Source organism: Acartia tonsa, chromosome 11, assembly GCF_053477335.1.
Source record: "Acartia tonsa isolate MP-2025a chromosome 11, ASM5347733v1, whole genome shotgun sequence".
NCBI classification, from domain to species: domain Eukaryota; kingdom Metazoa; phylum Arthropoda; class Copepoda; order Calanoida; family Acartiidae; genus Acartia; species Acartia tonsa.
The window spans coordinates 4602765-4623837 of NC_137270.1; the positions used below are offsets into that span (position 1 = coordinate 4602765).

General features: G+C 33.3%; 1 protein-coding gene across 39 annotated transcripts in view; it reads left to right on the forward strand.

Annotated features, from left to right (window-relative positions):
* Positions 1 to 504: 504 nt before the first annotated feature.
* The window catches only part of LOC145332316 (uncharacterized), a 31619-nt gene continuing 11050 nt past the window's right edge, over positions 505 to 21073 (forward strand). For 25 of the 39 annotated variants that reach the window (XR_013884135.1, XR_013884140.1, XR_013884136.1 and 22 more), the window contains exons 1-27: positions 505 to 624; positions 813 to 875; positions 4732 to 4795; positions 5310 to 5402; positions 5633 to 5733; positions 6111 to 6167; positions 8261 to 8410; positions 8643 to 8717; positions 9086 to 9176; positions 9598 to 9669; positions 10357 to 10527; positions 10979 to 11088; positions 11770 to 11889; positions 12563 to 12646; positions 13072 to 13149; positions 13769 to 13845; positions 14527 to 14642; positions 14947 to 15006; positions 15591 to 15648; positions 15950 to 16056; positions 16636 to 16704; positions 17155 to 17427; positions 18055 to 18183; positions 18442 to 18554; positions 18869 to 18950; positions 20056 to 20141; positions 20800 to 20937. Coding sequence is in view for 19 of the 39 variants with exons in the window: in XM_080177291.1 (XP_080033417.1) it covers positions 556 to 624; positions 813 to 875; positions 4732 to 4795; positions 5310 to 5402; positions 5633 to 5733; positions 6111 to 6167; positions 8261 to 8410; positions 8643 to 8717; positions 9086 to 9176; positions 9598 to 9669; positions 10357 to 10527; positions 10979 to 11088; positions 11770 to 11889; positions 12563 to 12646; positions 13072 to 13149; positions 13769 to 13845; positions 14527 to 14642; positions 14947 to 15006; positions 15591 to 15648; positions 15950 to 16056; positions 16636 to 16704; positions 17155 to 17427; positions 18055 to 18183; positions 18442 to 18554; positions 18869 to 18950; positions 20056 to 20141; positions 20800 to 20937 (2706 nt within the window). In the remaining 20 variants the exon portion in view is untranslated. Of the gene's footprint in view, positions 625 to 812; positions 876 to 4731; positions 4796 to 5309; positions 5403 to 5632; positions 5734 to 6110; positions 6168 to 8260; positions 8411 to 8642; positions 8718 to 9085; positions 9177 to 9597; positions 9670 to 10356; positions 10528 to 10978; positions 11089 to 11769; positions 11890 to 12562; positions 12647 to 13071; positions 13150 to 13768; positions 13846 to 14526; positions 14643 to 14946; positions 15007 to 15590; positions 15649 to 15949; positions 16057 to 16635; positions 16706 to 17154; positions 17428 to 18054; positions 18184 to 18441; positions 18555 to 18868; positions 18951 to 20055; positions 20142 to 20799; positions 20938 to 21073 lie in introns of all 39 variants that reach the window. The other 14 variants (XR_013884151.1, XR_013884153.1, XR_013884152.1 and 11 more) reach the window with 6 other exon arrangements.

A 21073-nucleotide genomic window follows, 5' to 3' on the forward strand; every position in this document is an offset into this window, starting at 1 on the left:
TAATATGATATATTTAGGATCATTAATATATATAATACTTCTTGTGACCGTTAAAATACATCCATTTATCGTTTTTTTATTTACACTGTTATATATATACAAACATCAAATGCCATAAGAAGTTGCAACAATTACATTTCGATTATTTTTGACCATTTTTTTTTTTTTTAAATTTAATCTAAGTAGTCACATACTGATATTTGCTTACTTCTGACCCACCCCCCCCCTTTTTTTTTCAACTAAAAGCTGCGTTATTTTTATTTTTTAAACTCAATTTACTCACTCATCACACATAATAAAAAACTAATTCAAACGTGTTTCGTAAGTTCCGTTTATTTATATTATTGATATATAGTTTAAACATCAATATACCTTGATAAATAAACGATATTTCCAAGTACCGTACGTAATCACTTCTACATCACCCAAAATCTTTAAGTTTAAATGGTTCTAAAAAATGAAACATACTTTTTATACTAAAGTAAATACTTAACATTGATAATTTTTATTTCCAGATAATTCAACAGGTAGGTATACAGACAGACATTGGTAAACATGAACGAGTTAATGCCCAACCCGGGCGAAAAGAAAAAGGCCAAGGAGAAGAAAACTGTAAGATGTCAGGTATTTAATCAATTTTTATTTGTTAATGGAAGTTATATTCATTTTCCCCCTACACGCAAAACTTTTTTATGATTTTGTCGTATTTTGGGGACAAATAACTTGTTTATCTTGCATTAAACTGTCTTTGTATGTTTTTAATTGCAATAGGTATATACCTAATAATAATAAAAATATCTCAATTTTTTAAGGTGGATATTAGTAAAGACAAGGAGAAATATACAGAAATCAGTTGGTATGATTTACTTGCTAAGGTAATAATACATTTTTTTAGTAGAAAGAAATGATATATTTCAAGGCACAAGTCTTGTTATGGTTTCGGGCTTTTTTTTCTCCAACCCCCCCCCCCCCCGTCCTAATACAAAGACCGTAGATGACAGAGGCGCAGCCACTTGTTATATTTATTAGGTTATCATTTTGTTTTAGAGAAGCTTTGTTTTATTAGGGCGAAATAAAGCAATAACTGCAAGCAGTTAATTTTGTTCACTTAAATATTAAGCATCAGCATCAAAAACGTTAAGGGGGGGGGGGAAGTTTGTACACTTATAGGAAATGAAATTCAGTACCAAAGTTTGGGAGGGTACTGTGGGCTTGTTTTTAAAGTTATCAACCTATTTCTTTTTGTAGGCTCTCTTATATGACTGGATATACACGTATTTCTTTGAAAATTGAATTTCGGCACTTTCCTTCTAGGGGCTTGTGGAGCAATAGACCCCCCAAAACACTAAAAATATGAGTTCTGAACTTATTTTTAAAGATATCAACCTGATTTTTTTATAATACTTTTTTAACATAACCGAATCAACGAACCATTACAGATTTCATTTTGGGACTTTCCTTCTAGGGCCTAGTGGAGCAATAGACCCCCCAAAACACTAAAAATATGAGTTCTGACCTTATTTTTAAAGATATCAACCTGATTTTTTTTAATAATACTTTTTAACATAACCGAATCAACGAACCATTACAGATTTCATTTTGGGACTTTTCTTCTAGGGCCTTGTGGAGCAAAAGACCCCAAAAAACACTAAAAATATGAGTTCTGACCTTATTTTTAAAGATATCTACCTGATTTTTTAAAAATAATACTTTTTCAACATAACCGATTGAAGAAACCATTACGGATTTCATTTTGGGACTTTCCTTCTAGGGGCTTGTGGAGCAATAGACCCCCCAAAACACTAAAAATATGAGTTCTGACCTTATTTTTAAAGATATCAACCTGATTTTTTTTATAATACTTTTTTAACATAACCGAATCAACGAACCATTACAGATTTCATTTTGGGACTTTCCTTCTAGGGGCTTGTGGAGCAATAGACCCCCCAAAACACTAAAAATATGAGTTCTTACCTTATTTTTAAAGATATCAACCTGATTTTTTTCAATAATACTTTTTTAACATAACCGAATCAACGAACCATTACAGATTTCATTTTGGGACTTTCCTTCTAGAGCTAGTGGAGCAAAAGACTCCAAAAAAACACTAAAAGAAAATTGAAGAAACCATTGCGGATTTCATTTTGGTACTTTCCTTCTAGGGGCTTGTGGAGCAAGACCCCCAAAATCTACGTACTATTACAAATTTCATTTTAGGACTCTCTTTCTAGGGGCTTGTGGAGCAAAAGACCCCAACACTAAAAATATGAGTTCTGAGCTTATTTTTAAATATATCAAACTGTTTTTTTTTAAATAATACTTTTTTAACATAACCGAACTAAGAAACCATTACGGATTTCATTTTGGGACTTACCTTCTAGGGGCTAGTGGAGCAAAGATCCCAAAAACAATAAAAATATGAGTTCTGAGCTTATTTTTAAAGATATTAACCCGATTTTTTATAATACTTTTTTAACATAACCAATAATACTTTTTTAACATAACCAAATCTATGAAACAATACAGATTTCATTTTGGGACTTTCCTTCTAGAGCTAGTGGAGCAAAAGACTCCAAAAAAAACATTAAAAATAGGAGTTCTGAGCTTATTTCTAAAGATGTCAACCTGATTTTTTAAAGAAAACTTTTTTAACAACTGACTTAATGAACCATTACAGATTTCATTTTGGGACTTTACTTCTAGGGACTAGTGGAGCAAAAGACCCCCCAAAACACTAAACATATGAGTTCTGACCTTATTTTTAAAGATATCAACCTGATTTTTTAAAAACACTTTTTTAACACTGAACTTGGTAACTTTTACAGATTTAATTTTGGGACTTTCCTTCTAGAAGCTAGTGAAGCAAAACACTAAAAATATTTTTTTAATGTGAAATTTTTTCACATAAATGAACTATGTAATCATTACAGATTTTGATTTCCTTCTAGGGTCCAATGAAAATGCGCTTGAATCAATTCACAGTCATCTATAATACAAAGTAGAACGATGTCTGTCTGTCTGTCTGTCCGTCTGTCCGTCTGTCTGTCCGTCTGAAGCTTAAGATCTCAGTAACCACTGAACCGATTGGGCTCTACTCTTCAGGGTATATACCTACTGGTCCTGTGATGGTTTTAAGCTATTTTCTTGGGGGGTGGGACACCCCCAACCCCCCCAAAAAATGAAAATCATCCCACCCCCCAAAAAATTGTTTTTTACTTTTTCTTTTTAAATCTAAAATACGAAAAATTAGGTTGATCAAACCTCTTGGGGCACAGCCCCTAGAGGCTAGGGGCGAAGCCGCTAGTATTCAAATATTATGTAGTATTTTTTAAAAAAATTACATTAAGACAACTAGATTAAGGTTTCATAATACTTGGTATAGAAATACTGTACAAAGACTAAAAATGATGATGTATCCTAACAAATTTTTAAAAATTTAAAAAAGTCAAAAACTATCTACATAATTGAAAAAAATTAAGTATTCAGTGTAAAAAAAGAAAACTATTAGTTATTGATTGGTTTTTCAATTGCAACAAATACAGCATGTCTTTTGCCCCACTAGCTTCTAGAAGGAAAGTCCCAAATGAAATCTGTAAAAGTTACCAAGTTCGGTTATGTTAAAAAAGTGTTAAAAAAATCAGGTTGATATCTTTAAAAATAAGGTCAGAACTCATATTTTTAGTGTTTTAGGGGTCTTTTGCTCCACTACACCCTAGAAGGAAAGTCCGAAAATGAAATCTGTAATGGTTCTTTGATTCGGTTATGTAAAAAAAGTATTATAAAAAAATCTGGTTGATATCTTTAAAAATAAGGTCAGAACTCATATTTTTAGTGTTTTTGGGGGTCTTTTGCTCCACAAGCCCTAGAAGGAAAGTCCCAAAATGAAATCTGTAATGGTTTGTTGATTCGGTTATGTTAAAAAAATATTATAAAAAAAATCAGGTTGATATCCTTTAAAATAAGGTCAGAACTCATATTTTTAGTGTTTTGGGGGGTCTATTGCTCCACAAGCCCCTACAAGGAAAGTCCCAAAATGAAATCTGTAATGGTTCGTTAATTCGGTTATGTTAAAAAAGTATTATTAAAAAAAAATCAGGTTGATATCTTTAAAAATAAGGTCAGAACTCATATTTTTAGTGTTTTGGGGGGTCTATTGCTCCACAAGCCCCTAGAAGGAAAGTCCCAAAATGAAATCTGTAATGGTTCGTTGATTCGGTTATGTTAAAAAAGTATTATAAAAAAAAATCAGGTTGAAATCTTTAAAAATAAGGTCAGAACTCATATTTTTAGTGTTTTGGGGGGTCTATTGCTCCACAAGCCCCTAGAAGGAAAGTCCCAAAATGAAATCTGTAATGGTTCGTTGATTCGGTTATGTTAAAAAAAGTATTATAAAAAAAATCAGGTTGATATCTTTAAAAATAAGTTCAGAACTCATATTTTTAGTGTTTTGGGGGGTCTATTGCTCCACAAGCCCCTAGAAGGAAAGTACCAAAATTCTATTTTCAAAGAAATACGTGTATATCCAGTCATATAAGAGAGCCTACAAAAAGAATTAGGTTGATAACTTTAAAAACAAGCCCACAGTACCCTCCCAAACTTTGGTACTGAATTTCATTCCCCCCCCCCTTAACTGATATTGAAAATTCCTCTATTGGATGATGAAATAATCCTATGTATGGGATTCAATTCTGAATAATAATATGAATGCCTAATTATACTTTTTATTTTCAGCAACACAAAAATAATAAGGATGACACAAATTCTACAGAACAGGACAAAGATAAGCCAGGAGGAGGTAAAAATAATCTTATTTTTTTCCTATTACAATCTAGAAATATTTCAGGATAAGTTTTAATCTAGAATTTAAAATTTAACATAATCAACATTTAATTTCATATCGGCGAATATCTTCTACTACTCATAACCCAGTAAAATAAATAGAATGATACCAATATAAAACATAAATATTCATCGTTTATATGATTCTTTGGCTAGTTAATAGTAATATATCTTATCTTTTTATAGACAGATTTCCACAGAAATTAATATCAATTTTTATTTAAATATTTGTGGAAAATTGTCCGTAATACGATGCTATACATGATTTTACCAAATGGCTGAGAACCAGTTCTAAACCAGCGGATATTAATCGTTTTTGAAGCCATATTGGTAAAGGAATTATGTAATCTCCACAATTTGATCCTGTTTCTTTTACTTGTAAACATATTCTGATTGTACATATGTAAATCGGGTATAATATAGCCAGTTCCTTGTCTTGGTTCTTAATTAACAATGTTTCCTAATTCTAGGATTAGATCCCTACGCCTCGGATGACGAAGACCAACTGAAAGCATTAGCCGCCAAGTTTGAAAAGAAATACGCTGACAAACCAAAGAAGAAAGGTTTGTGGCTCTAGGAGTTTTAAAAATAGAAATTTTAAATGAAATGGAATAATAGTTGTTATTGTTTTAAAGAAACGACATTATGTAAAACATTAAACTTTAAGCACTATTTAGCTATTTGTCAATCTCATTTTCATCGCCCGTTAATTTATATATTATTTGTATTTGTGTTCACATTATGTTTCAGTCAAAAGTTAATAAAATTGCCATTGACATGTCTATGATTGAAGGTACAAAAAGAAGAATAAATATGGAAGATCTGGCCGATGGGTATGATCGTGATGACCCATTCATCGACGATTCTGAATGTTTTGACGAGGAAGTGCCACAGGTTTGCATTTCATTGTCGTTTTAGAAAGGCACCTAGGGGCACATAAGAAGGTGGGTTAGTCGACCTTAAGTTTTAGAAAGAACGGAAAAAGAAATACAAATTTAAGGGACATTTCTCTTTGGGGTTGAGGTGCTCTCCCCAAAGTAGTTATTAACCTTCTCTGGACTTAAGATAAGCTCCACTGAAAAGCTTGCCCTATTGACACACTGCAATTAGAATGCATATTTTTATTTTTTTATATTTAAATGTGTTTATTTGTGTAAAGCCTGCTCTACTCATGGACATAAATGTCCTTGTTATTTCAAAGTCACTGCAAGAAATTTAAAAGAAACCTATGATATTTTTATTGTAGTGTTAAATATAATCATTTGTTTTAGGAAATAACAACAGCCCTTGGTGGATTTTACGTTAACAGTGGCTTGTTGGAGTTTAAGGTAAAATTTTTTTAAGTTAACAAGAATCTTTCAGAAGCAATGGAAAGAAACTTTTGTTTTAAAAAAGACAAGATAGACAGGCTGACGGACATCACAATTACTTTGTAATACATACTAGCGGCTTCGCCCCTAGCCTATAGGGGCTTTGCCCCAAGAGGTAATTAAAAAAGAATTAAGTACTACTGGAGCTGCCACCACTAATTTCAAATATTTTTTTTTTAATTTGGGATTTTTTGGTTTGGGAAGTTGGGGGTGTTCCACCCTTCGAGAAAATAGCTTAAAACCACCACAGGACCAGTAGATAAATTCCCTGAAGAGTAGAATCCAATCGGTTTAGTGGTTACCAAGATCTTAAGCTTCAGTCGTACGGACAGACATCAAGCTACTTTGTAATACATGTGATGTGATATGTATAGAAGCTGCATAAAATCAAATATGGTAAGCTATTATTGTATATTGTGTAAGATGGGATTAAGGGATTTGTTTTATTTTTGTGTCTCGAATAATATTTGGATTTATTCAAAATAAGATTCAGGAAATGTGCTATGTTGTAGAATATAAAAAAAAACAAGAATTGGAGTTTTTGTAAAAAGATTATCTAAGCTTGTTTTTATTTTATCTTGTCTTATCTTTTTAGTAGCGAAGCTACTCTATAATTCACTTTGTTAGTAGCGAAGCTACTCTATAATTCACTTTGTCCGTCAGTCAGTCAGTCAGTCCGTAACGCTATGGGGGAAATGGGATTTACTCAGCTCCTATAAAAGATAGAATGCTGAAATTTTTTGACAACATTCCCATCATTAAGGAGCACAATTGACTATAAAACATCATTGGCGTTCGGACCGATTTTTAGCAGGTTTTAGGCTATTTTTATATTTTTCACATTTTTCTCCATATCTTCAGTGTTTATGGTCCGATTTTCAAAATTTTTTCAGTTACAGATATCAAAATTAAATTTCCCGTCGTTGAAAGGAACAACCATGAAGGCCAGACTGCCTTTTCAGCAGTTTTTAGGCTATTTTTTATATTTTTCACATTTTTCTCTATATCTTCAGTGTTTATGGTCCGATTTTCAAAATTTTTTCAGTTATAGATATCAAAATTAAATTTTCCGTCTTTTAAAGAAAACAACCATGACGGCCAGACTGCCTTTTTAGCAGGTTTTAGGCTGTTTTTTTTATATATTTAACAGTTTTCTCCATATCTTCAATGTTTATAGTCCGATTTTCAAAATTTTTCAGTTTTATATATCAAAATTAAATTTCCCGTCTTTTAAACAAAATAACCATGACGGCCAGACTGCCTTTTTAGCAGGTTTTAGGCTATTATTATATATTTAACACTTTTTTCCATATCTTCAGTGTATATGGGTCGATTTTCCAAATTTTTAAGTTAAGGATTTGAAAATTAAACTTTTTGTCGTTTTAATAAAACAACTATGACGGCCAGACTGCCTTTTATCAGGTTTTTGGCTATTTTTATATGTTTTACATATTTCCCCATATCTTTGTATATTTTGATGCAATTTTCAAACTTTTATGGGATATCTGTATCAAAATAATTTTTCCCATTATAATTTACTTTGACCATCGTCATCATGCAAAATAAAACAAGGTTTCATGTTTATTTTATCCAATAAATCTATTCTTGATTTTATTAAAAACCTTTTAAATCTACGTATTCCAATCGACGATTTTTTGTGCTTCGCTACTTATGGATGTTGTCATCCTTGTTTAATCTTATTGTCTGTATTCAATTTCCAAAATGGATTTTTAGAGTAAACTTGTTTTCTTTAAAATTAGGAATGGATCTTTTGGTTTAAGACAGTTAAATATAAATTGGTGTAAAAATATAACAATCCCAGTTGTGATGGACAAAATTACCACTTCTGTGGATTCAAATTATTGGTAAAAAAGATGAAACATTGATTGTAGTTACGAACCAATCATGATTATAACAAAGCCCTCCAAGTATCTAGGCCATTGAAAGTTTACTATCATTGTGTTTTACCTTAAGATCCCTGGTATTAGCTAACTGTATTATACTCCACAAGTTTTACAGCCTGTCTCATCTTGATTTATCTATCTATTCAGAATAACAGTCAAGCAGTGTATGAAATATCTGATACTGATTCTGATGATTCGGGAAAGGAAACAAAAAGTGCCAAAATAAAGAAGGAGAAAAAACCGCCTCCCGTCGGTGGAATTCCCGTTCTGCACGCCAAAAAAGCTAAGGTAGCTAAGGTACGTCTTTTTATATTAACCTTATGATTTAGTTCATTTACTATAATTAACAGAAATCTGGTACATTCATCAATAAAAAGCAAGCTTTATATTTCTGTTGGAAGGTGCTTAGAATCACTTGCTCTCATTTAAAAAAATCTAGTTAGGTACTGAGATAAATTTTATTGTGTGATAACATGACAGTTACAACATTTGAGACAAAATTTCAATATTTTCATGTAAAATAATTTAGGTTAAGCATACAAAGGCAAGGATGATCACAACTCCAATAAACTCTGGACCTAAGAAAAATAAACAAAATTCTAATGTAAGTTTTATTGCATTTAGCTTGGTGGTACTTAGCTATCTTTTTTAGATTTTGATACTTTAAGGCCTATCATTTAAATTTTTAAGTACATTAACTCAGGTTCAGAACTTCATTTTCAAATGGGTCTGTTGAAGACTTTAAAGCCCCTTGATTACACGACCTTTCTCTATAACTCTTAACTGCATAAATTGAGTTCTACAGCTGATTCTGATCCTAATATTTTAAAGAAATAATCTAGACATTCACCCTACTTTTTACTTTTGATTTTAAGCTGTGGATGAGCTACGAATAGGTAGATATCCTTTTAGCTTTAGGGTACGACGAATTAATTCCCCGATGACCCATCCCTAAAAACTATTTTGTTTTAGGAAATAAAAATAATCAAGACAAAGCCAGCTCAGAAAGAAATTAAAGTGCTGACCATTATTGATAGCCCGGAAAGAGAGGAAAAACCGCAAGGTTGGTATCTTAGCCCTTTAGAACCAAAGCTTTTCTATGAGCAAGGTCGGTCAAATTATTCGTTTGTAGTGGATACCGTTTATTGTTAATTTTGGGATGTTAGGCTTGTCCTACGTATTTATTTCCAACTTTGATAACTAAACATTTTTTTATCCATGATCAATGTTTGTACAAGACAATTTCATTCTTAGTGGCATAGTTACTCTATAGCTTAGTTCAGTCTGTCCACACGTCCGTTTTATAGAGTAAGTTAACAAAAATGTTATCTTCTCTAAGACTATGAAAGATAGAGGTCTGAGTTTTTTCTTATTTCTCCTTTTCTTTTTCCACTACTCTCCCTCTCCTCCCCTCTTTCTTAAACTCAATTTTTCTTGTAAAATATTTAATAACTTTCAGTGGTGCAACTTTTTCTTGTTTACAGGAAATTCTGTAGGAAAGAAAGTAGAGAAGACCACGCCTGTGAATATGAGCAACAATTCTTCTAAATCCAGCACAGGAATGTTTGATAAAATATACATTACTACTGGGGTGTATATTTTCAAATTTGACCCTGCTGAGGGGGGGGGGGGGTAAAAAAATAAAAAATATGTGGTTGGGGGGGGGGGGGGGGGGTGTAAAAATTAAGAGAACTGAAAACATTTTTTCCATTTTTCTCACCTTTTTGGTGAAAAAAAAGAATATGTGGGAGGGGGGATAATATGAATACAATAAAGAGTTTTGAAAATATTTTTCCATGTTATTTCCTTCCTTGCTGGAAAAAGCTAGGAGGGGGAAAAAAAATAAAAAAAATTTGCAGCAGGGGAAAAAATGAATCTTATTCAGAATATACACCCCTGCATTTCAAACTAGCAGCTACGCCCCTTCAGGCCTCTAGGTTCACATAAAAGAGTAGGTTGGGTGGTGGGATAAGTCGTTCCTCCACCCTGGATCTTAGTTTTAAAAAGAATTAAAAATGTTTTTCTTTGGGGGTTGTGAGTAATTTTTTAAAGTCATTTTTACCCCCATAATAGTTATTAATCTTCGCTGGACCTTTATGAGAAGCTGCATTGTAAAGGAGAACCATATCTGTATACCTAGTGAGATCCTTTATCTTTAAATTATTGCATCAAAACATAAAAAATTTCATTAAGTTCTCCTCTTCCAATCATGTAGGTAGGTAATGATTTATCAAATAAATTATCAGATAAAAAGACCACAGTATCCACCATGAAGGCTAAATCCGAAAGCTCATCAGGAAAATCTAGCAGTGGCACATCTTCGCCTATCCAGCTGTCGGCGACTAAAGCAGCTGCGAATAGTAGCTCCGGTGAAACTGTCGGCATCCGCGGCTCACCAATCATTATAACATCAGGTATTTTGCTCTTTATATTTACAAGGGATATAATATGGGAGAAAGTAAAGGACCGTCTCTCTTTTGGGGTGCTACAGTCACCTTCAAAATTTCTGGGGTAGGGAGTTTAGTGTTAGTTCCTTCCACGTGACATCCCATCCAAATAAACTCTAAAATCCCCTAAGACAATTGGCTCAATGTCCGATCTTTTACTAAATCGGGTAATTTTTTACATTACACACCCAAAAAGTGATTTTTTTAGTTGTTGTATTATATTTTTCATGTACTCTTATTAAATGATACTCGCTGCTGGCTAAAAAAAAACAATACCACCCATCAACCCCTTTAACCCATCCTATCCTACTGGAGGAACAAACGGACCAATAAATGATATTAGCGAACTAAATTGACAACAAATTTCAGAATATCCATGTATTCTATATCCATTGTGTTAACCTTTTATTTATATCAGGAGTGAAGGCGACTAAGATAAGCAGTAACGGCGGCACCACCTCCTCTCCGGTTCTCAAAGTCAGCAATAGTAATAATATTACTGTCAAATCTTCCCCTGCCGTTGTTAATTCAGGGACATGTGATTTTATATTTACTTAAACAAGTAGGGAAATGGTTTTAATATTACTTTGATCTTACACCAGATTATCATGAACTCTAATAAAGTAAATCTTGTAGCTGGCTAAACTAACGATCCCCCCATCCACTCTCTTTTGAAATTCCCCCTCCAAAAAATAAATACCTACTTAAATTTCTGGGGTTAAAAAAAGACAAATTTTTTTTTCTTTTGCAACAAAACTTTCAATGTTTGGGTTGAAACATTGTGTTTTTTGAACAGAACAAAAGTAATGCTCAGTTTAGTTTAACCCACTTACCCTTAACCGAAATTAATCTAAGGAGAAATTTAAGCCAATAAAGGGGGGAGGCAGAAGTGACACATTTTGAAACCAAAACTAAAAGTCAAAGGAACTCAACTAAATATAGAGTTACAGCTCTGAGATTTGGCATGGCAGTTGTTTTAAAGAGGTACAATATGGAACTGTGAAGAAACGGCGGTGGAACCGCCGCTATCGCCGAATATTTTTTGGCGGGAAACGGCGGTTTCGCCAACTTTTCTTCACAGTCCCACATTGTACCTCTTTAAAGCGACTGTCATTTCAAATTTCAGTGCTGTAAATCTTTTTTTAAGTTGAACTCCTGAAGTTTTGGTTTCAAACCCTCCCTTTGTTTTAAAAATTACATGTCCACAACTCAGGTAAAACATCCGTAACTACCGTAATAACAAGCAAACCAACGACAGTTGCGAAGCCGGCTGTTGGGTCATCTTCCTCGAGCAGTGAAAGCAGCAGTGGGGACAAGAAAGATCTAAAGGTAACTTTAATAACCTGAAGACAACAGGTTTTATTTTCGTGTACATGAAACCGTGCTTACTTCATAAATAAATAGTTGAAAAAATGTTTTGGTACTTTCTAATCTCCATTTAGTTTCTTTCCAGTATTTGTTTTAGACAGATTTTTTCTGTAGGCTATTTATTTTGTTTTAATACGTCTAAATAATATAAATGGGTACTCTTTATTAAAAGACAGGGGTGTATATTCTACATGGGATCCCCTGCTCAAAGGGGGGGGGGGGTATAAAAAATAAGTGGTTGGAGGGGAAAAAATGTAAAAATTAAGAAAACTGAAAACATTTTTTCCATCCCCCCCCCCCCCCTCCTTGGTGAAAAAAACTTTTAAAAATGTGTGGTAGGAGGGATAAAATAAATAAAATATAGAGTTCTTTAAATATTTTTCCATTTTTTCCCTGCTTGGTGAGAAAAAACTAGGGGGGGGGGAAGAAAAATAAAAAAAATTGTAGCAGGGGAAAAAAAATAAATCTTGTGCAGAATATACACCCCTGTTAAAAGAATAAAGCAAACACTCAACACTATTAAGGAATCAACAGCAGTTCAATACATAAGTCATTTAGACTAGGTAGGTATATTTTAAACATGTAATCTAGGCAATATACAAAAACTTGGACTTGACTAATCTTTTTTTTTAAGGCTGAAAGAAAAGTAAAAACAGTTGTGCCAGTTGGACAAGTTGGAAAAAGTTCACCTAAACCACCAGAATTCGTCGACTTGGAGGTAATTTAAATGGGACACCTTTTATAATTAAAAAGGCAAGGTGGGAGGGGATTCAATTTATTAATAACCAATTTAAGTAAGATTAATAGCTATTTTAATAAGCCAGAATTTTATGCTATATTTTTTTTTTTTGGGGGGGGGGGAGAAGTGGGTTATTTACCTGCCGTTGTCTAAGGATTTTAATTTTTTTAAAAGAGATATTATTTGGATTTCGATTCATCTGTCTGCTATTTCAACAGATAATAGTCTATCAATAGTCTTACAGAAATATATAGTGAAGGAGCAATGGACGAACTCTCATTCTGAATCTGTATAACCAATCATAAATCATCCTAGACCTCAAAATAAAAAAGCCTTTGATAAAATGTTGATCAAAATTTTGGGGACCTACTTTTGGATTCTATCTACAATTTTGTTATTTTCAGGCTCAACTGAACGACTTGGCGAATGCTTGTTATAAGAGTAAGACAGATAAAGTAAAACAGAATCTTAGTAATGCTCTCAGGAAAATAGTCAATGAATAAACATATTTTTAAACCTAGATGGCCATAATATAACAATTTTACCTACATTTTTTTGGCCAGTGAAAAAAAAGATCTTGCTGAAATAACCACCAAATACCTTTATGGAACAGGTTCTTTATACGCTGCCAACACCAACACTTAACTAATTCATCTTTAAGCTACTTAAGTACAATCTGCAATTAAACATATAAAAAAACCCTATAGGTAAAAGTTTACTATGAAATGTCAACATAATAAAATCCAGTAACGCAAACCATATTCAAATAAGAAATAAACTACACAACATTTAGAACAAGATAGAATATAATTTTAATTAAACTTACAACAATAAATAAAACATAGCAATAAATCACATATACAATACAAGCACTGCTGCAATATTTTCCAAGTTGGAAACAATAACAGCAAACTTTTTCAGTCTAGTTATTAGAGAAACAAATTTTTTTGACTGGCTGAAACTTTAAACTGAAGACTAAAAGTTGTTCTTGGGATAAATATTTGACGACAATTTAATAAAAATATAAAATTCACATACAAAGGTTAGGTATATAAGAAATTTCTGAAAGTAAAAAGTATTTATTTATTGAAAATATTTGATAGTTTGAGTAAATCATCCTCCCCCCAACCAAGCCCCAGCTCTACACAAGCTGACAACCAGAAATCTGAATCTACCAGGTATTCTTTTTAAATGCCATTGTCCTTCTCCTCTTGTATTTTTGTCTTTATGGTGCAGCTCAGGAAACTTATTTGCCAGTTTTGCTTAACCATGATTTTTTATCCATAATCCGCTTTACTTTTATCCAGGGGTGTATATTCTGCACAAGATTTATTTTTTTCCCCGGCTACAAATTTTTTTTTTTTTCCTCCCTAGTTTTTTCTCACCAAGAAAATGGAAAAATATTTAAAGAACTCTATTTTATTTGTTTTATCCCTCCTACCACACATTTTTTATTTTTTTTTCACCAAGGAGGGGGGGGGGGGAAATAGAAAAAAGGTTTTCAGTTTTCTTAATTTTTACATTTTTTCCCTCCATCCACTTATTTTTTATTCCCTCCCCCCCCCCCCCTGAGCGTGGGATCCCATGCAGAATATACACCCCTGCTTTTATCCAACGGACAACAAACTCTTTGATAACACAACACGGAATTTAAAGAAAAATATTTGAATTTGGTTTTCCTAGGGGGGGGGGGGGGGAACTATCCCACCCACAATTCCGTCAAAACATGAAGCCCTATTTCATGTACAACCGGTTTTTTCATATTTTTTTTTAGATCTTTTTAAGCGACCACAAGGTAATGATTCATTGCTATAACTATTTCTTTGATCAAGTTATATAAAATGAAACTTTTTTTTTAGTGTAAAGACAAGTGTACTTTCGTCTGTGCCACAGAAAAGTACAAATAGTACAAAACCTGTACCTTCAAGTGGACAACAGGCCAGCATTACAAAGTACAGCCCTAGTACATCACAAGGTACTAAATTAAAACGAGATGAAATATTTCTACCTTACATAGGTAGTATAGTAGTTAATCTACAAATTTTGTATGTTTTGGTCTGTCAGTCGAAAATGTTCCTATAGTTTTTTGTTCAATCCTAATCACTACGTTTCTTAAGCAAGGTTGACTGAGATTCGGTCTTGGACAAGTCATGGGTTTTAGCCCAAATATCACAATAAAAATTTGTTAAAATGTCTCAAATTGCCATCCCTGTTGTTTTGTAGGTAATTCGCGATTATTCCTGAATAATTTTTAATTTATTATCAATTTTATTATTAAGGTACAACAATGTATAATCAAGTTTCTCAGTCTATATCCATAACACGGATTTCTTCATCAGGTTAGCATTAAACACAGGGGTGTATATTCTGCACAAGATTTATTTTTTTTCCCCTGCTACAAAATTGTTTATTTTTTTCCCCTAGTTTTTTTCTCACCAAGAAGGGGGGGAAATGGAAAAATATTTAAAGAACTCTATATTTTATTTATTTTATCCCTCCTACCACACATTTTTTTTTGTTTTTTTCCACCAAGGAGGGGGGGGAAATGGAAAAAATGTTTTCAGTTTTCTTAATTTTTACATTTTTTTCTCTCCAACCACTTATTTTTTATTCCCCCCCCCCCCCCCCCCCCCCGAGCAGGGAATCTCATGTAGAATATACACCCCTGATTAAACATATTGTTGTTGTGTTGACTGTAATGTTATCATGCATAGGAAGGAGATATATCCAGATAAACAATCATTTAGGGCTTCAATATCAATTGAATATTGAAAACAATCCATAAACCTATGTGAACCTTCTCATAAAGAAAAACTCAAATCAGTTTATTCGTAAGCTTCAGACAAAAAAACCTTATTACTTTTAAGATAACAAGGAATTAGCTGTAAGTCTAATGAATATCCAATGACATAATTTTATTAAGGAGGAACTGTTACTGTGAATTCAACAAGCTCAAGCCAAAACAATAGCAAAAATACTACGTAAGTAATCTTCAAATTTACTAGAAATCATTATTAAAGTAGGTAGGTAGGTAATGCAAATAATTATAGCAAACAAAAATATTATCAAAAAAGTTTTAAAACCTTTGATTAAATTTCTGGTACAGATTAGAGTTGCTACACTTTCTTAATCGTACTAAACTGTTCTTCAGGGATCATTGTGTAAATTTTAAAGCGATAGGACCATTCTAACATGCCCAAGTTAACGATAAGCTCTATTTGTTTTTATTTCACCAGCTTAGTTATGAGGTAAAAGCATCGCATTTAAAAACTATGTAAACAGGTACTCCTGGATGTTGCCAGAGAAATCTTCTACAACATCAGCAAGTTCATCAGGACCTGCTGTGTCCATCTCACCTAAACCATCATCAGTATTGCCACATTCCATAGGCAATTACCAGTTCAAAAATGAATACCTTAAGCCCAAGTTTTTAAAAATTATCAAACTTTCACAATTTTTTCCTGTTGTAAATTAAAGTATATTATTTTCTATGGAGACAGAGAGTTTATTTTTCTTGAATAGTCATAATCCTTCAATTTTTTCCCAGTTAGTCTAGAGTAGCATTGGACAATTTACGATTTTTGTCTTATTTGTTTTCATTGAAATATTTCCTTTGGTAGCTTTATGCATTTATTTATTCTTCCTTCCCAATTATAATAAATAAAATTACTCTCTTTGTACCTACCTACCTTCCAAAGTTTTTGTTTTAAAAAGATATTTGTGCATTTTCCTTTTCCAACCTAGCCTTCCTAATCTTAAAAGCTACCAATTGTTAATCATTAAGGGGAAGGATTAATGATAGGTAGCTTTTCTTTTTATAGCCAGTAAATATTATGGGAATATAGAGAAAAGATTCATATTTCTGCTATTGTTCTCTTCCTTGTCTTAATTCTTTTATGGGGGAAGGGGAGTCGTCCTTTAAGTTGTGACCCTTGGCTTATTCACATCTGAACTGGCAAATTTCATAGCTTCATTAACTTCACCGCCTGTGCATTCAACAGCTGTCATGTCCAAAACATCAACTGATCTCAATTCCAGGTGAGGCAGTAATATATTTTTGTTGGGAGTGCCTATACTGAATAATGAACAGCCTTAGGATAAAAAAAGATAAGGAGCGAGGCTACTCTTGTCAGTCTGTCGGTCATGAGACAAAAAAAATAAAAATATTTTGCTGAATGTTTCGTGATTTCCTATCAATCTTAATTCACTGGTTTTTTGTCAATCATGTTTTATGCTTCGCTTCTGATGGATGTTGTCTGCCTTGTTTTAGTATTATATCTATGTCCATATAACTGAAAAATAGACTCACATTCTCATCAGAACTTATCTACTCCTTATTACCTTGTCTATTTCTGACTATTCCTAATGAAGTTTCATAGGTACCTAATAATTTAGTATGTTCTTTTTTATTTAAGTTAATGTTACGTCATCAATGCGCTGCTTATGGACATAATTATACATACTTTTACTTTTAACTTTAATTTTGTGTAGTAGATCAACTCAACAGAGCACCTACAATCAAACAAGTCCATCAACAATAAGATCTGTCAACAACCAACAATCATTCATCCAATCACCGTCTAGCAACCAGAAACAGTACAGCCAATCACAGGCCAGTAGCGGCAATTTCTCTCAAGTTAGTGCCGCCAACCAATCACAGGCCAAGAGTCAGTACAACAACCAATCAGGAGTTGGCGACACTTTGGTGAATGTTTCAAGATCTGGAAGTGGGAACAGTACCTATAATAATTCTTCTGCAGGTAATACCAAAAATCAACATCATATCTTTATTTTACTCCAAACCAGTGTTGCGGATCCGGATCCGCATTTTTTTGAGTCCAAGGATCCGGATCCGCAAAAAAATGCGGATCCGGATCCTGGGGTATAAATTTATGTAAAATCTACCTAAATTTATATAAAATAGTCACTTACAAATTTTAAAATATCTGGTAACCTTGTTAAGATCAGCTGATTCACTCCCACACTCTTCTCTCTCACATTGTATATAATCTTCCCTTCCCTTTTCGTGTACCCCTGGTCGGTGATTTTATTTTTATTGTCAAGGATCCGGATCTGGTCGGATCCGGATCCGCACTGACCAAATTTGGAGGATCCGGATCCGCATACAATCAATGCGGATCCGCAACACTGCTCCAAACTTATAGTGTCCAATCAATAATTTTAATCTACATAAGGGCTAGTTTTGTTTATTGATATTTTGATATATCTTTCATTGTTTATCCCTTAATGTTTCTTGGATTTATGTGTTCTGGAAAGCAAAGGGAAAACTCCACAAAAAGAAAGGGAAATCTGTGTGTGTAGGTAAGAAATAAAAAAAAACACAAGAGGATAAATTGTTTTTTTTGCTGTATTTTCAATTTTTACAGGAAATGTGAATCAGTTGATGACATCCTCTAGTGGTTATTCTAGTAAACCTGTAGCGGCCATACCTGGAATTAGACAAACTACCACTACACATTCTCAGAATTCTTCTAACCAAGGTTCGTTTTTATTAGGTAGGTTTACTCCATATCTATAAGACAAAGTAGAACGATGTCTGTCTGACTTCCTGAAGCTTAGGATCTCGGTAACCGCTGAACTGATTGAACTTTATTCTTCAAGGAATATAGATACTTGTCCTGTGGTGGTTTAAAGCTATTTTGTTGGACGGTGAAACTCGTCTTTTAGTGTTAATATTTGTTGGATATTTAACTTACTTCTCACATCTTAAGAGTACACTATATTTATTATTTATCCAGCATTTTACTTTGTAGGTGGAGTAACCCACCAGACAAGCCCCAACCTGACCGGGAGTAAGAAATCTCAGCAGTACGGAAGGGATGCGATAAAACAGATGTCAAGCACCGTTGGAGCTACTCAACATCAGGTCTTAAGTCAAATCTTTGTAAAAAAAAAACGTATAATTCAACGAATTAAAATTTTGTATAAGAACCTACCCAAAGTTTTAAACGCAACGCAAGGCTGGGAACAATAACATCTATAAGAATCGAAGCACTTAAAAAGAAATGGACTAAAGGACAATGCGAGTTAAAGAGTAGATATTCAGTCATCATAAGATAGAACATGCAAAAGCTCTGAGAAAATCATAAAAGTCTTTTTTAGAATTAGGGTCCATTTCTTTTTTAAAATGACCGTACAATTTATTATGAATTTCTTAGATTTGACTTGAAACTTGTTTAGACGCATATAACAAATACTGGAGTGGTGAACCCTGGAAATATTAATGTCAAGAATATTTATAATGACAGCTACTATGGAGCACGTAAGTCTTTTATTTTGTTCCTATCACAACATCCTTCGATTTCTCTATGAAAGAAATGAAAAGCCAGCATAAAGATTACTTTACTTTATGAGCTTGCAATGGATATTTTGTAAATTTTTGAAATTTCGTCTCAATAACTCGCGCAATTAATTCCTTTATCTGCTATTAATACAATGTATTGTGCATAACACAATTAGGAAAAATTTCTTTTACTAATCGCCACAAATGAAGCCTGCCCTATATAGTGTCTGTCTCTCTTTATTATAAAGGGGGGGGGGGTAATGCAACCATCTCGTAATCAGTGATTAAATGGCACTTAGAATTCGAATTTCTATCTAAAATTTTTCATGTGTAATCCTTGGTAGGTCTATTTTCCCTAAATCGAACAAAGAGTTGGAAAGTAACGACTGGCGGCTCAGCCGTTTTTTCCTATTTTCAAGGCAAATTCATCATTAATAACGTAGGAATCAACTTTTTGAAACAGATTTTTGGTTTAATTTATGTTAAATGATAGCAATAACCATTTTTTAAATTTCTAGTACCAACAGCTACCAGCTAGAACCGTTTGATAAGGTTTTTGAGTGAGAAAAAGTATTATGTGAAAATAGGTTTCGTGACTTTTTTGCTCTTAAGATAGTAATAAAATGGCAAAACAGCTGAGCCGCCAGCCGTTAGCCGTTACTTTTCCAACTTTTTGTTCGATTTAGGGAAAATAGACCTACCAAGGATTATTCATGCAAAATTTCTGATCGAAATTCGAATTCTAAGTGCCATTTAATCATTAATTACGAGATGGTTGCATTAACCCCCCCCCCCCTTATTGAAAATAAGGGAAAGTATTTTTTCCTTTCCATCCCCGGGGAAGAACCCTACCCCTGCGGGGCTACCCAGTAACCAATAAAACCTAAACTTACCTGACTAAAAAAAAAACAGAAAAACTAACACTAGTCAACCCCTTAGTTTCAATTTATTTCAAGATATGAGGGGGTGTCTTCTGACTCTGTGCTTGAACATTTAATTTGAGGGAAACCGCCACCCCCAAATTCAATCCTATTTCTTATTACTTGTTTATTACACCCAGATTAATAAAGCTGTCACTTTTCAGATGATAAAAGCTCTGGAATGAATATAGGTTCCTCTCCCTCCCACCACCATATTCAAACCTCTCCATCCAACTCCATGCACCAGCAGGTAAAACATCCAGGGATAGGACAATGGGTGATGGAAAGATTTTCTTTTAATTTTACAGGGAGCGAATAGTATACTGGTCTCTAAAGTTTAATAAACACTCTGTATCATTTGTTAGCTTAAAAACTTTAGGAACTTTTACTACCTATTGATTGGTTGATACAAACTAGTAATGTTCAAATCACAAAGGGGTTGTAAACAACAATTTATCTTCTATTGTTTTATTCCTTAAGATATTGTTAGTGTTACAATATTCAATCTTGCTGGATATTTCTGAACTTAATTGCATTGTGTGGAAATAAGCTGTAACTGATAACTGGCCAAGGCATACTTTTTCTTGTGTCTCTTTTAGCTAGTTAGAAGAATAATTTACCTTAGTCCTATAATATAAAGTACTTTTTGTCTGAATCTTGATATTTTAAAGACTACTGAACCGACTGAGTTCTCTCTGAGATTTACATAAGTCTAAGGATGGCTATAGGCTATTTTATTTTTTAACTTAAGTTTGGGTTGGTTTTAGGCTATTTTTTTCAAATTTTCGAATACAGAAACTTTAGAAGTAGGGTTCGCAGCCTCTAGTGTTCTTTAAAAAGTCTCCTTATGGGCATTTCCGACTGACGAAAAAACTGTCCCGCAGATAAAAACCTTATTTTATGTTAAGGTAAATACATCACCACGAATGGGGGGCACAACAATGTCCCCACAGGGGCAGATGACATCTCCCCGTGGAATTGTGGGTGGCATGGGAATGATGCAGCAGGGGGGTATGGCCAACCAACAGGCTAATAATATGTACCAGGTAACTCATAACAGTTGGGGGGGGGGGGGGGGGTATGAACTATTTTGTCAAGTACTAATATCAGAGAAAAATAAATAAATACCTCCTTTTCAAATTATATGTCTTGTAGACAGCCTAATGTATTGTTTTGATTAGG